We start from the raw sequence: 16,255 nt of genomic DNA, 5'->3' as shown, positions 1-16,255 counted from the left end.
TGTACAAATTAAGCAAGAGCAACTAACTGGCAAGCACTCTTAATAGAATAATGGCAGAGTACAATGGCAAACCAGGGACTCCTTATTGCATTTAGAGCTGTGATTTAATTTGAGCTCTCCCTTTAGTTTCAGTAATGATGTTTCTAGTGTTTTTCATTTGCCCTCTCTGGCTAGTCAGGGACACAGAGCAGTTTGCAAACAGACTTGTAAACTGACCATGATATTGCTCTACTGACTTGGCTAAGTTCTACAGGATTACCATAGCTCCATCTCTGACTGGATGCCATGTGATCCCAGCAGTTTATTAAAGTGGGGACAGTTTATTGAAGTATTTACAGAAGTGTATACTAGGCTCTGAACTAAGAAGGGACAGTGAAGCACAGAAAGATGGGCAACAGTGGGGAGCTGTTACATGCTTAGGCTGAAGAGGTGAGAGAAAGGACCAGAACCAGAACCCAGCAAGAGCTGGGTGGCCCAACAGAACTTATGAACCATGCGGAAGATCACAACCACTACCCAGCCACAGCCCAGCAGGGAAGAACCCAGGTGACAGCCTTCTCTTTCCTTCCAGACTCAGATCTTCTGTCTGTGCCTCCCATTGGCCAAGCCTGACCATAATGAGAGGATAAGGGTGATGCTGCTTGTACAGATCACCCTCCCTGGGCACAAAGCAGGGTAGAGAAGGTGGAGAGTGGGTCTCCAGGAGCCAAAGGAGAATTCACCAACACAGAGAGGTGCTTTAACACTCTAGAAAACACTCATTCAAGAATTTATTCTTAGATTACTACTTTCCTAGATATTCTGACTTTGATTCATTTTAGTTAAATTACTTAACTCTGTAAGCCCTTCTGTGTTGCATGGATGTAGGTTTCAATCATAGGTGTGCCATCTACCAACCAAGTTACCTGTAACAAGTCCCTTAAATTCTTCAAGCCCCCAAGTCTCCCATTAAAAAGGTTTCTAAATAGCTGAAGGGTTAAATGGAATCATAAATGACCTGCATTGATACACATGCATCTGACAAATAACAATAGCTGCTAGCATCTCTTGTTGAGTCCTCGTGATTGAAAACTTTCTGAATGTTCTTTATATGTATTAAAGGCACTTACTATATACCTATAAGCTTCGCCTATGGCAGGTGCTTAATAAATGCTTGTTGGATTTGAATTCTGAATGGTTGTGCAGCGCTGAATCAGCTCTTTGGGCCCCACACACTCCCCACATCTAGGGTAGTGTGTGACAAAAGTTAGTGGCACAGAACCCAGATGGAGCTTCCAGTGAAGGCCCAAAGAAGGAAGGCTCAAAGGATAGTGTCAGACAACTAACACTGGAGAATCAAGACACTCAAATATTCCCTCAGAAAGAAAAGGACCTTATGGAGTTTAGAACTGGGTTGTATGCTGGGGAGGGAAATAGTATTGTTAGAAAGGAGGTCAAGAAATCCTGTTCTGGAGAGTTTAGTTTAGTGAACCCCGTATGCACAGAGCAGACAAAGTCTTGAAATGACTGCCTAGCCAACTGCTCCCGCAGCTCTCAATTACCTTGGGTAGAAACCTCAGAGACCCTTGAGACAGCCTCATCCCCACGCTGGTACCCAGGGACCTGTCCTTAGGTAGGAGTTTGCAAAACCTCAGATGAGCCCAGGTTATAGTGTTAGCTACAAACCTAGGCTGTGCTTGCACCTCTAACTCTGTGTCCTGGTCCTCATGCCTAAGCTTTTCCATCAAGCTCAAGAAGCAGCCCCGTTTCCCAAAGCAAAACTGCAGAGGATCATAGCTTCACCAGGCAACTTGAGACCACACAAGACTGGCCAATAAGAGGCTGAGTGACCTGTCTTTGCCATGATGACTTTAGGTTGGGGGAGTATCCTGACTGTTTGTGTCCCAGCAGGCATTTGATGCAGGACAGAAGAAGACTTTCTTATCAGCAGAATACTTGAATGAACCTTTCCGAGCCCAAAGGGCAATGAGTGTGGTCAGCATCATGACCTCTGTCCTTGAAGGTAAGTACCACTCATTGGAACATCCACTGTGCTACAATGAGTCTGCATTTGAGCAGCAGAGGAGATGCCCCAAATCTGAGTCAAAGATGCCACACATCTGTGTCCTGGGATCCTAAATATTGCTCCTTTTTATGCCCCTGGTTCCAGTTACCTTTATCACTGTGTTTTTTTGAAAATGGATAATTTTTTCAAAAACAATAGAATCCCATAGGTTTATAATGCCCTCGTTTCATATGTATTCACAAAACTAAATTTGAGAAAGAGATCTGGCAGGCACCAGAAAATTTCAAGCTACCTCAGGTATGCAAGAAATTTTACAGTCCTTAATTTTCAAATACAGCAAAATTATCCTGTCATTTTTCATGGTTGTAACTTTTATGGTTTAACTTAGTTTTTGTCTCAAGCTCCCTTTATGCTGAGCATTGAAAGATAATTTAAGTAAATTAATCAGTCAATTTAACTAAATTCTTGTTAACTCAGGATTCCATCAATCAGATGGGAATCCACTTAGCCTCCTCAGGGATGTGTTCCAATTGCTTACACCAAACCAGGAGCTGGAGGAATGGCACTGGTTCATGGCCACCTGACACTCAAGTTCCCAAAGAACACGACTGCATCCTCCTTACCCTGAGTGTAAGACCTGTCTTCCTATCCAGGCTTTATTTTTACCTCAGGGTATGGAAAATATGGCCTTTATCATCTCCAGTTACTTGCCTCCCCTAGACAAATTTAACACATACTGGGGTGAAAGAAGGAGAGGGAGCTTGGATGCTAGTGTGTTTCTGAGAAAGAGCTCTGTGTGCTCCCCTCCCAGTCTTGGGCTGAATCTTAACTGTGGGGGAGGGCATGATGAGACAAAGAAAGAAACAACAACAAAAAGATGTTGGAGGGATTTGAAAGTAGAACCAATCCATGCCTTACTTTCTAGGTGAAATGAGAGTTGGCAAGTCTTAGGAAAAGACCCACATACCCAGTATAGCACAGAAATTGTACAGTAAAGCAAGCAGATAGCCTACCTGGGTAGAGAAGGCCTGGAGCAGACCCACAGAGTGCCCTGTGGCCCGCATGGCAGGAGAGTAGCTGGATAATGACCTTGCCCCCATTAAGGGCTGGAGAAGGAGGAAAGTGAGAGGCAAAGAGGGACTAGCCATCTCTGTGGCTCTCCCACCAGAGACCACATGGGAACTACGATGATTTGAGTAAAATACACTTGGCAATGACCAAGGACAAGCTCAACACTCCACTGTTGGTGAACCCTGAGCCCTCCAAAACTCAGACACAACTTCAGATAGTGAAGTAGTAACAGACATTGAATTAACTAAAACAAGATCCTCAAGTTGGGGACCTGCAGTATATATTGAACTCAATTATGGGGGCGGGGGACCATTAAGTTATATTTGTTGCATATGTGATTTTGCATTTTGTAAAATGTGTGCACATTTCAGTAACAACAGTGTGCACACATTCTCTCATTATTTTTCCTCATTGATAATTATTTAAAAATAGCTTTTCATTGTAGTAGTGTCTGTATGTCTAACATTTTTCATGGCTGTATAGAACATAACCATGCTATTGCGCCTGTGATTTTTCTCTTGACCAGGTGGGTTGCTTGGATTCTTTTATCTTTTTGCTCTTAGCCATCAAACAGTTAATGTTAAATACAAACAGCTTGCTTTTTCATTTATTCCCCAGAACTATCAAGCTTCCTCCTCCTCTTTTTTTTCTTCATTTATTAACTCTTCTACAGGCATTTGTTGAGCACCTGCTATATGCCTGGCTTTATTCTGGTGCAGGAAATTCAGTGGTGAACAAGAGAGAAGCCTGCACACTTGAAATCTACATTCCAGGGGCCAGGGTATACAGTTAATAAACACAAATAGATATTCATGTAGTGATAAGAAGTAGGAGAAAAAATAAAGTAGGGAAGGAGGGTAGAGGACTACAGAGGGGCTATTTCAGATAAGGTGGATGCAGAAGGCCATTCTCCCTAAAGATACCAGGAATCTGAATGAAATTAGGGATTCAGAACCGAGGGGAGAGTTCCAGACAGATGAATGGCAAATGCAATGAATTTTGCAGGAATAAGACAAGAATTAACAGAATGAGTGTTCTAAACACATCCCAACTAAGGTAAGAACAGAAGAGGTCTCAGAATTGATGAGAAGCAACAGAGGATAATAGTTAAGAATACAGACCCTGGGATGCCTGGGTGGCTTAGCAGTTGGGCGCCTGCCTTCGGCTCAGGTCGTGATCCTGGGATCCGGGATCGAGTCCCGCATTGAGCTCCCTGCGAGGAGCCTGCTTCTCTCTCTGTCTATGTCTCTGCCTCTCTCTCTCAGTCTGTGTCTCTCATGAGTAAATAAATAAATCTTTAAAAAAATACAGACCCTGGAGCTAAGACTGCCTGGGTTTGTATCCTGACTTTGCCACTTAGGTTAAGCTGTGCAACTTTGGAGCTCCATTAACTGTTCTGTGCTTCAATTGTCTCACCTGTAAAATAGTGAAAATGTACTTATCTTGTAATGTTTTTTGAGGATTGAGTTAGCATAAGTAAAGTGCTTAGATCCACCACTAGCACTTAGTAAATATTCAGCAGATGTTGGCTATTCTTATTTATTCAGTTGTAAATGAGGGCAGATATATGTCTGTTTTGCTCACAGTTAGATTTCCAGTACCTAGAAGTGCAGTACTTGGCATACGGTAAGGATTCAACAAACAATTGTTGAATAAATGGTGAATGAGAATGATACACAAAGGTGACCTTTGGGGATGATGCTAATTACAATGACCTGAACTGATAAACAAGAAGAAAATAAAGAATGATCAGATATCCTGAAGTAAGACAGACTTCCTCTTAAGGAACATGCTGTGAGGATAGAGTAGGAAAACCAGGACACACACTGACATTTTTAAGAGAACCTGGGTAAAGACAACTTTAAATTAAGGCAAAGAGGTCAAAATTGTTTGAACATAGGACAGATGACCTGTGATCTTCTCTGGTCAGACAGCAATACCTACAACACTCACAGAATACATTAAGAATGATTGGCACCGTCCGAGTTGTGATGAGATTTACAGAGGCCACCTCTTTGGGAGTGATTGTGCCTGAGAAAGTTTGGCCCCAGCCAATAAGAACTTGGCAATTCACTAAGCTCACAGTAATTCACTACGCTTGGCACACAAGACTTGACAGTTGTCCAGACCAGAAGACCAGAAGCAGAGCACAGCAGTGAGCATAACCCAGTCTCTGCCCTCATGCTGAGTGGGAGACAGGGACGTGGAACAAGTTATTACCAGGGTGTCTTGAAGGAGAAGTTCAGGATGCTAAAGGAAATATGGTAAGTTTAGTCTGGAGTTGGGGAAGTATTCCAAGCAGAAAGGACAACAAAATCTCTGAAGCAGAGTAGAGCATTATACTTGAAGAAATTAAAAAGCCTGATGTGGCGGGAACATAGCAAGGAAGACAGGGGCTCATAATAAGGCTGGGGAGATGGACTAGGGCCAAACCTACAGAATTTCCTATACCAAATTAAGGATTTTGGACTTCATCCTAAAAGCAATGATGTGCCATTAAAGGATTGGAGGCAGGGGAGCTACATTTGCATTTTGTAAAGGTTACTCTGAATACGTGTAGAGAATGGAATTAAGAGGGGAAGAGTGTTGGCAAGGAAACCGGTTGGGAGGAAACCAGCTGAGAGATAGCTGTACCTGGACTCTGGGTGGTGGCAGTGGTAGTGATGGGAAATGGGAGGATTAAGAGCTAAGATTCAGGACTTGGTGATTCACATGGTTCTGGCACAAGCAACTGAAGGGATCCGTGCAAAAATTCATAAAAAGAATATTTTATGGGGGTTTACTGGGGAAAGATGAGAGGAAAGATCATGAGTTAAGTCTGGGACATAGTGGATTTCAGGTGCCTTTGGGACATCCAGGTAAGGATTTCCAGTAGGACATCAGATTTGGAATAAATGAGTCTAGAACTTAGAAGATGAGGGTAACCTAGAAATACATATCTGAAAGTTGTTTGAATGTAGATGATAATTTTGGGAAGGTACAAGTGGATAAGATGACATAGAGGGGAAGAATAAGAAGAGAAGACCTGGGACAGAGTTCTAAAGAAACTATGTTTAGTGATTGAGCAGAAGAGATAGAGCCCACAGAGGAAGCTGAGAAGGAATGCCCAGAAACAGAAGAAGACCCAGAAGAATACAACACAGACCCAGGAGTCTGAATTCCTTCAGGAAGAATAAAGTCAAACGAGGCTATGCTGTAGAAAAATCAAATAAGATCAAGTCCGAAAAGAGACCAGGGGCTTTAGTCACACGGATATCTTTGGTGATCCAAGAAGAGAGGATTGGTGGAGTAGGAGAGGAGGTTGAAGAATGGGAGTTGCAGTGGGAGGAGGAGATACTGTATATAGACCACTTTTTCAGAAGTTTGCCTGTGAAGGGAAGGAGATGGCAAATGTCACCAGGGTGTAAGTAGCATTGCTTATTTATTTTCTTGTATGGAGTTTTTAAAAAGCATATTTACATGCTAATGGGAAGGATCTGTGAGAATGGGAAGGACTGAAGATAAAGTAAGAGAGAAAACATTCGATAGATTCCTGAAGTGGCAGGAGAGGATGCACAAGTGGAGACTGTCAATAGGAAAAAGGACATCTCTTTAATTTAGGAGAAGAAAAGGAAGAAAGTTCTTTCTGGATTAGTTTTCTGCACCCAATTCTCTTAAACTCTGTATCCCCCCAGACAATCAAGATCAGCAATGATAAGGCTGTTTATAAGGCTGAGTCTTGCCCTGCCCTACCTCACAGACAGGCGCTTCCTGTCATAATGGGGCATCTACAAAATTTCTTATGCAACACTGCTACCAGTGCCTTTTAGTGCCAAAATAGGTCTATGGAAGCGCCTGTTTTTGTTTCAACTAGAGATCATTGATTTTCCCCCAAGGTGTGCCAACTGCTTTAGAAAACTATGCTTTGCCAATCTACGTATCTGTCATTTCAAGTGTCCTTTCAGAGAATTCTCCTGCATCTTGACTGACCCATGTTGTATTTGATAGCCTTGGCACATAACTTATGAGTTTTACAATGTTTCATCAAAAATAGGGTTTGCATTTCTATTTCTCAGTTTTGATGCCTTTAGTGGTTTTTGGAAGTAGAGGGGCAGCACATTCTTTTTTTATTATTTGGAAAGACTTTTTTTCAGTTTTCAAGATATAATTGACAAAACCTTAAGATATTTAAAGTATACGTTGTGATGATTTGATACATGTGTACACTGTGAAAGGATTTGCCTATTTAGGTAATGAACACATCTGTCACACCTCACATGTTCATTATTTTTTCTTTTTTAAGATTCCACAAAGAAGTGATACCATATAGGATCAGTTTTTATCTTGCACCATATGATTTATTTCATTTGGCATAATGCTCTAAAGTTTGAGGGCAAACACCAAGATTTCCTTCTTTTACATGGCTGAATAATATTCCTGTGTGGTGGGGAGGGTGTGGGTATGGGTGGTGTGGGTATGGGTGGGTGAGTATGTCTCACATCTCCTTTATCCATTCATCTATTGATGGACTCTTACATTATTTCCATATCTTGGCTATTATGAAAAGAGCTGCAATAAACACGAAGAGTGCAGATGTCTCTTTGAGGTAGTGATTTCATTTCCTTTGGATATATACCCAGATGTAGAATTGCTAGATCACATGATAGTTCTGTTTTTAATGTTCTGAGGAATCTCCTACTGCTTTCCACAGTGGCTGCATGAATTTGAATCCCCACTAGCAGTGCGCGGGATTCCCTTTTCTCCACATCCTTGCCAACACATTATCTCTTGTCTTTTTTATGATAGCCATTCTAACAGGTGTGAGGTGATATCTCATTGTCTTTTTTAAAGATTTTTAAAAATTTATTTATGAGAGAGAGAGAGGCAGAGACACAGGCAGAGGGAGAAGCAGGCTCCATGCAGGGAGCCCGATGTGGGACTCGATCCCAGGTCTCTAGGACCAGGCCCTGGGCCAAAGGCAGGCGCTAAACCGCTGAGCCACCCAGGGATCCCCTCATTGTCTTTTCAATTGCATTTCCCTGATGATTTGTGATGTGAGCACCTTTTCAGGTACCTGTTGGCCATTTGTATGTTTTCTTTGGAAAAATGTCTATTCAATTCCTCTGTGCATTTAAAAATCAGATTATTTGGGGGTTTTTTGCTACTGATTTATAGGAGTTATTTATATATTTTGGATACTAACTCTTTTTTTAAATTTATTTATTCATAGAGACAGAGAGAGAGAGAGAGAGAGACAGAGACAGAGACAGAGACAGAGACAGAGACACAGGCAGAGGGAGAAGCGGGCTCCATGCAGGGAGCTCGATGTGGGACCCAATCCCGGGTCTCCAGGATCACGCCCCGGGCCGCAGGCAGCACTAAACCGCTGCGCCACTGGGGCTGCCCCTAACTCTTTATAAGATAGATGGTTTGCAAATATTTTCTCTCATTCAGTAAGTTGCCTTTTCTTTTGTGTTGATGGTTTCCTTTGCTGTACAGAAGCTTTTTTTGTTTGATGTCATCCCATGTGTTTACTTTTGCTTTAGTTGACTTTGCTTTTGGTATCAAACCCAAAAAATCTTTGCCAAGAATTTGCACTTCTTTTTTTTTTTTAAGATTTTTAAAATTTATTCATGAGAGAGGCAGAGACATAGGCAGAGGGAGGAGCAGACTCCCTGCAGAAAGCCCAATGTGCGACTCTGTCCCTGGACCCCCCACCCCCATCATGCCCGAGCCAAAGGCAGATGCTCAACTGTTGAGCCACCCAGACGTCCCAAGAATTTGCATTTCTATTTCTCAGTCTCCTTAATGCTTTTGTTGATTACTGGAAGTAGAAAGAGCAGCACATCCATTATTTTAAATAAAATCTCTTTACCAAAATTTTATTTAGAATATTTTTGTTTGAATAAGAAATATGTTATACGAGACTTAAAAGATATTAAAGGGCCTATAAAAAAGGGAAATATTTTTCTGTCTGTCCAACTCTCCTCTCCAGAAACAATGTCCAAACCAATTGTTTGGTGTTTCCTCCCAAACATATTCCATTATGTTCAATCAAAAATATATAGTCTTTCTTCTCCCTTGCAAATGATAGCATATCACATATGCTATTCTGTGCCATAATTTTTCAATGAATATATTTTGAAAATAATTCCACATAAGTACCCTTACACTTTCCAATAACTGTTAGTATTATATTGTATAGATGTACCATAATTTAGTTAGCCATTCCCTTCTTGATGGGAAGTAAATTCTGTGGTTACTACATCACTTTCTACATGTACTATAGGTTAAATGCCTCAAAGTGAAATTGCTTTGTTAATTCACTTAGGCATTTTTAGTTTTGAACAATAATGGACGCTCTGCATAAATGTATCAACTTTCATCCACCCAAGCAATGGATGATACTGGCTTTCAACCCATACTCTACTGAACACAAATACCAAACTGTCTTATCTTTCCAAATCTGATCCATGAAATAATATCTTAGTATTAACATACCTTCATTTTGCACTTCTCTTATTTTGAGTATTATTGGACATTAAAAAAATATTTATAAACCATTTGAATTTTCTTTTTAGAAACTGTCTAATCATTTCTCTATTGGTTTGGTCTTTTCTCATTGGTTTTTAAGAGTTCTTACATATTAATGAAATGAACATTTTATCTATAACATGAGCTACAATTATTTTTCTCGTTTTTTTAACTTTATTTCACAAAATATTTTAAATATTTTAAAAGCTTACAACGATGATAAATCATTACTACAGCATGACAGTGAAAATAAACAGTCTGATTTATGGAAGAGAAACACTTGTTTTACACAGCTAAATTTGACTACACATAATTTTTTAAATTTACCTATGGGAAAATAAAACAGCAAAATTTGGGAGCATATATTTATTTCTATAAATGCCTTTCTTTTGAAAAAATATAGAGAGTAAAAAATTCAAATACTACGAATGCATGTACAATGAAAATTGTGTCTCTCTCCCAGTAAAGATCCTTGCTACTCCCCAGTATCCCAGTGAACTCTCTCAGTTTCTCTTGTATCTTGCATGCAATATTCTATGCATTTACCCACACACACACACACACTCTCTCTCTCTCTCTTTATATATATATATATATATATATATAGCTTTTTTTACATCTCCATAGATAAATATGCCTCATCTTTTCTTCATAATGGACTTTATCAGTTGTTTCTATTATTATTATTATTATTATTAACAATGGATATTATCATTCCTTGCCAAATGGGCTGGTATACCTGCAGAGTGCATATCTTATAGGGGAATTTATAGATAGACCTAAAGCTATATAGTTGCCTTCTGTTGAGATGGCCCCAGTTGCACATCCACATGGAGATTTAATGGAAGCAACTAGAGATGAGCCTGGTGCTTATTTTTTTTTAATAAATTAATTTTTTATTGGTGTTCAATTTACCAACATACAGAATAACACAAGCCTGGTGCTTAAGGAAAAGATCAGAAACTCGACATATAATCTGGAGGAATCTGGAGGAGATAGCATAGTGATGGTTTTCTAAGGCTGTGGAGCTCAGTGAGATTGCCTAGAGAGAGAAAAAAAGAAATGTCAAGGAGAGAATGCTTGAGATCTCCAACATTCAGAGACAGGAGCAGGAGAAACAGGAACTGAAATTGAAAAAAAAAAGCAGTCACTGATATGGGAGAAGAAACAAGAAATGGTGATGTCCTGGAAACTACACAAGGGATTTCAAGGAGAACATTATAAATTCCGTCAAATGCTGTGAGAGGCAGAGTAAGGAGATGACTAGAAATTGATAACTTGAATGTAGAAGAGGTAAAAGCCTGGTTCCAGGGGTCAGGAAGGGAACAGGAATTGTGAAAGTAGAGAAAGTGAAGTGTAGAAGAAAACTCTTACAGGAATTTTGCTGTTGAGGGGACAGTAGATGAAGGATAACTTGGATTCCAGGGAGATCTTTTGAAAAGTGGAGATACACTTAAAGTATGTTTACTTGCTGATGGGAATAGTCCAGAGGGGAGAGAAAAGGGATAACACAGGCTTTGAGAAGGTGCACAGGTAGGAGTAGAGTGAGTTCATGTGCTGGGCAGGGTGCAAAATATGAGGATTAACTTGTAGATTCCTTGGACACTCACTGAAAGGAAGAAAACAAGTTATTTTGTGAGTGATTCTATATTCTGAGAGAAATCAAAGGGAGTTGGTCAGCAGAGAGTGAATTGATGGGGGGAGGTTGGAGGAGAGAGGGGAAGTTGAGAAATGCTAGTCTGGAAGACTGAAGGAATGGATTGAAATGGAGAAACATGGCAGGATTTCTGGATCGTGACAAGCTGGGACTCATGAATCCCTAGTGGGACTAGTCAGTCTGGTTTTATAGTTTTTCTAACCATGTTTACCTGATCGGATGTAGGTGCAGAGGAGTCTGCATGTTCAGGGGAAGGAGGGAGGGAAGAAGGGCAAGGAAACTAAGGGTGTCCACAAGGAGGTATATAGAGGGGTAGTAATGAAATCTAAGTCAGGTAAATTGAAAACTAAGGACATGACATAGGTGATGGGCAATTAAAAAGTGTAGGATCCATGCTTTGGAGGGCTGAATATGGACAGAGATTGGACTGCACTTGCTGGGCTGAAGGAGCTCAAAAGATAGGAAATGGGTCATCAGAGCAGGGTGCTGGGGTGGAGACTGCAAGAGGTATTAATACTGACAGAATCTAGGGTATGGTTAGGGGATGGAGTCTGAGAGGATGCATGGCTGACAGCTGTCATCAACCACACCTGTGATACAGAACTCGAGGAGTCCGAACGGAGATGCCCACCCTGCTTGACCAGCTTCGCTCAGAAGTATCTGATCTGGGAGTGCTGCCCCACATGGGTGAAGCTCAAGACGGTTCTCTTTGGCATTGTGACGGACCCCTTTGCGGAGCTCACTATCACCTTGTGCATTGTGGTAAACACAGTCTTCATGGCCATGGAGCACCACGGCATGAGCTCTGCCTTTGAAGCCATGCTCCAGATAGGCAACATTGTGAGTGCACTGGCAGCCTTCACCCAGCTGTCATGGTGGGGGGCTTTGGGTGGGAAGGCAGTGTTCCCTCATTCTTTGGAGTGTTGATCCAGCTAGCTGAGAGCAGAAAGGCAATGCTGGAGATGTGTGGGCACTGAGGGAAGGAAGTCAAGTCTAGAGAGCCAGGCTGAGCTGGTGGGAATTGCTTTGGGACAACCCAACACAAGGAAATGGACCTAGAGAGTCCTGACTGAAGAGAGGGGAGGGAAAATTGCTTCTTCTTTACAGAACTTAGGTCAGGCTCTTGAATTTTCTGGATCTCAGCTGCCTCTACCTTGAAATTAGGATAAATGTCACTTTCCCATCTAAATATGGCCTTTGGACTTGCAGAATTTCCTCCTAGTTTTATTGCTTTTATGACTGCAAAATACAACGGTGGTGGTTTTTCAATGATGTCATTTAATGGCAGACAGAGTGGGGGGAGGAGCAGGGAAGGCAGTGGGAGAGAGAGAACATGGAAATGTGGTTGCTTTGTAACAAAAGCACCAGAAAGTCAGAACTTTTCTTTTGTATCTGGTTTGGACAGGATGCTACTTTAAGTTGTTCTCCATTATTTCTTTTAGTATTATTTGCTTCTAACAAGAAAAAATCCACACTGGACTTTGCTATATGGTAAGCAAAAGCTAGCAAGGTCAGGATCCTGCCTTCATGTCCACTGCAGTATCCACCCCACTAGAGGTGGCCTATTTGGTCTGCCAGGATCTTCCAGCTCTTCCAACTCCTCAGAGGCTACAGATTTACATAGAAGGAGGGGTCTCAGGAAAAATGTGACTACTCTTCCCCAGAAACCTCCACTTCCCCCAGAACCTAGGGATGTGAAAAGGACTCCAGCAGGTTCTGGGATACTGTGGAACCAGTGTGCCTTATGTTTTAGCAGCACCTGGGCTGAGAGGCCACATTTTACTTAAAATTGGTATGAAGAAGGGAAGTGGAAAGAGAAAGAAGAGCCTATTCCCAAGAAGTCAGCATAGACCACAGAGGGTCTAATGGAAGACACATCTGAGCCCATACTCTCATTTTACACCTGGAGAAGTTGAGACAAGAAAGAAAAAAAGACCTTTACCACTGGGACAGAGAGCATAGTGCCATGTTTTAAAAAGAAAACAAGGAAGGCAGAGTTTGGTGCTCTGTGAGTGTTATCTCTATGACACAACAATGCTATGAAAGGGGACAGGCACTGAGAACTCACAGCCCCAAAGGGGGCAGGCATTGAGACTAAGAGAGATTAAGCACCCTGCCCAAAATGGCACAGCCCGTGACAACAGACCCAGTTGACCTCAGCCGTACCCCACCACACCGCACTTGTCTACAAATGGCACTGTGTACATGTTCTTTGAATCATACAGTTGTAGTCTGTGGCATTAGGCAGATCACTTAAACTTCCAGCTTTTCCCTCTGTGTAAAGGGGATGCAATCCCTGTTTCCCAGGCTGGTGAGAGACTTTGCTAAGAGCAAATGAGAGAATAGCACCCAGCCCTTCTTCCTTACTTGACTCCTTTCCCTAATACCTTTCCGGTGACCTGAGTCTGGGCTTGACCTCTCTTGGTGACAGAATCCCATCCTGTTTAAGACAACTAATGACACTCAGAGCTAAAAGAATCTTAGGGACAATTTATTACTGTTGTTCTAGCTTAACAGCTATTATTTACTAATGAGATACTATTGGCCAGGACCTTTGCTGAGAGCCGTGTATGCATGATCTCATTTTATGCCCATTATACAGATGAGGAAACTGGCTTGTGTGTGCTTTCACAAGCTCTGATATGGCTGAGTTGGATTTTTATTTAATTCTGTGTTGCCCCACAATCCAAGGTTTTAAACAACCATATCAGATTAACTTCTCATTTAGGTAATTATGTAATAATTATTATCCTAATGATTATCCATCTCTACCACCATTCATATGAAAACACTGAAGCATGGGTTCTAATGCATATCTCCTGAGCACTGGTCCCCAGGTTTCTCTATGCTGCCACACTGAGTGTTCCCATCCCCAGTCCTTCAAGAGCCCACAGAGTATACAGAAACTGAATAAAAGCAAAGCAAAATGATTTGTTATTTTATTTTTAAACTAGACATTTCCCTGTTGCCCTATTTTCATCACCCCCTCACCCCACAGACCCTGCTGAGATGGATCCTTGTTTCCAACCACAGGTCTTTACTGTGTTTTTTACTGCTGAAATGGTCTTCAAAATCATTGCCTTCGACCCCTACTATTACTTCCAGAAGAGATGGAACATCTTTGACTGCATCATTGTCACTGTGAGCCTGATAGAGCTGGGTGCGGCCAGGAAGGGGAGCCTGTCAGTGCTGCGGACCTTCCGCTTGGTAATGTTCTTTCTTGGCGACTTGGGGAGACTCCCTCCACATTTAAGGAGCCATAACCCTGGGAACAGATACCGTCCTTTGGGGACCTCAGCAGCCAGCAAGTTCTTCCTCTCTTGTCCCTGTGTGGAGGAGGCAGGGCATGGCTCCAGGGAGCTGGAGACTTGGTCCTTTCTACTTACTTAAATTTGGGGCATGCCTTCTCATCTCCAGGCCTTGGCCCTCTCTCGTCTGCACCCTCCTGTTCTCTTATCAAATAACAATATAACAATGATAACAATATTAACAGCTACTGTTTTTTGAGCACTGACAATGTATCAGGCACAGCGCTAACCCCTTGATACAACAAGCATGGCTTGTTAGCATGGGCTAATTACCATCCTCAGTATTCTCTCACTGTTAACTAGGGCTCAGTGTCCAGCTTTGGAGAGAGAGGACAGAGTGAAGGAGAGAATGCTTAGCAATCTCACCGAGTCCACTTCTAGGCCAGAAAGTCTGTTTGGAGCCCTAGTGTGGGAGCCAGCAAAGTAGCACTGAGCTGCCTGACTTGATTTCCTTGCAGTGGGGTGGCAAACTCAAAGGCCTTCAAGAATCAAGCAGGTGATGGCATAAAACTGGCCAAGCAAGAGATCTTGGCATTGGATTTATGTCCCATGTAAACACGTAGGCAGACCCAACACAGAGCATGACTCCAGGGAGGGGCATTTACATAGGAGTCAGCATGATATGCCTATTGATTGTCACAGTTTGCAACTTTTCATGAGAAACAAGAAATCCAGATTTTAATATGGGCTACTAGTCTAATTTTTTAAAGGCATTCTAAAGACCAAATGAAGTATGTCCTGGGACACATTTGTGTCATGTACCACCAGTTAGTGACACCTGTCTCATTGTCCTATGGAGAGAAGGGCACAGTGGGCCTATAGGGCCTTTGCCTATAACCTGGAAACTTGAGAAGAGAGGAATTAAAACACTTTTTTAGTGTTTCTGAAGGACAGGTTTTTAGAAGGACATTTCAATAAGGACAGATTTCTCTGTATATCTAGAAAATGATGTGAAGAGACAGGCGCCTAAGTTAGTGGTCAGTGTGGGACACCCATACACAAACATTGAGGGAGCAAGATTCCATACTCCTTATGCCCTGTGAGGGCCTGAAGTTAGTTTCCTACTAAAATATGAACATTTTTGCCACACTTGGGAACAAGCATGGTGTTTTCAAGTCTTCATGCTTTTTTGCCTGTATTCTCAGACAACCACAAATGGGCAGGCTTACTCCATAGCCTGGGCCTACAGAATTTTCCAGACACCTGCCCCTTTGCCCCCACCTTCCTGATCCTGATATGCTGCTCATCTCCCATTCCCTGACCACAGCTACCACCCCCATATTTCCCTGGGGGCTTTGAGTCCTCTTCCTTTACCGTCTCCCAAATTTCTCATTACCTGGGTTAGGTACCATGGTCCATCAGTATCATTACACTCTTAAAACAAACTCAACCACCTTTTGCCTCTAGCCCTTCACATTTTTGTATTTGGCAAAATCCTAGAAAATATTGAAGTTGAAGCCAAATATTCCCTCTGCTGTGCCTACCCCTGAGCTGTGGGCATTACTGCAGAAAATTCACACAGCCCAGATCATCAGTTTCATAGTTTTTATTAATATACTTTATTTCTTGGAACAGTTTTAGATTTTTCAGAAAAATTAAGATGATTCATTCTCATTTCTCCTGGCTCAACCCACATGTCACCTCCTGAGGTGTCTTATCTTATCTCCCCAGCCACATTATCTTAAGGTGGATTCTCCACCT

The 16,255-nt window shown here is 41.9% G+C and overlaps 1 protein-coding gene across 1 annotated transcript in view; it reads left to right on the top strand.

Annotated features, from left to right (window-relative positions):
- The window catches only part of SCN10A (sodium voltage-gated channel alpha subunit 10), a 106,973-nt gene that overhangs the window by 51,504 nt on the left and 39,214 nt on the right, over positions 1-16,255 (top strand). The window contains 3 exon segments of the mRNA NM_001003203.1: positions 1,891-2,002; positions 11,848-12,086; positions 14,280-14,453. Of these exon segments, the coding sequence (NP_001003203.1) occupies positions 1,891-2,002; positions 11,848-12,086; positions 14,280-14,453 (525 nt within the window).

This window comes from Canis lupus, chromosome 23 (assembly GCF_011100685.1).
Source record: "Canis lupus familiaris isolate Mischka breed German Shepherd chromosome 23, alternate assembly UU_Cfam_GSD_1.0, whole genome shotgun sequence".
NCBI classification, from domain to species: Eukaryota; Metazoa; Chordata; class Mammalia; order Carnivora; family Canidae; genus Canis; species Canis lupus.
The sequence above is the reverse complement of the archived record's forward strand: the minus strand, read 5'-3'. Positions and strand labels throughout refer to the sequence as shown.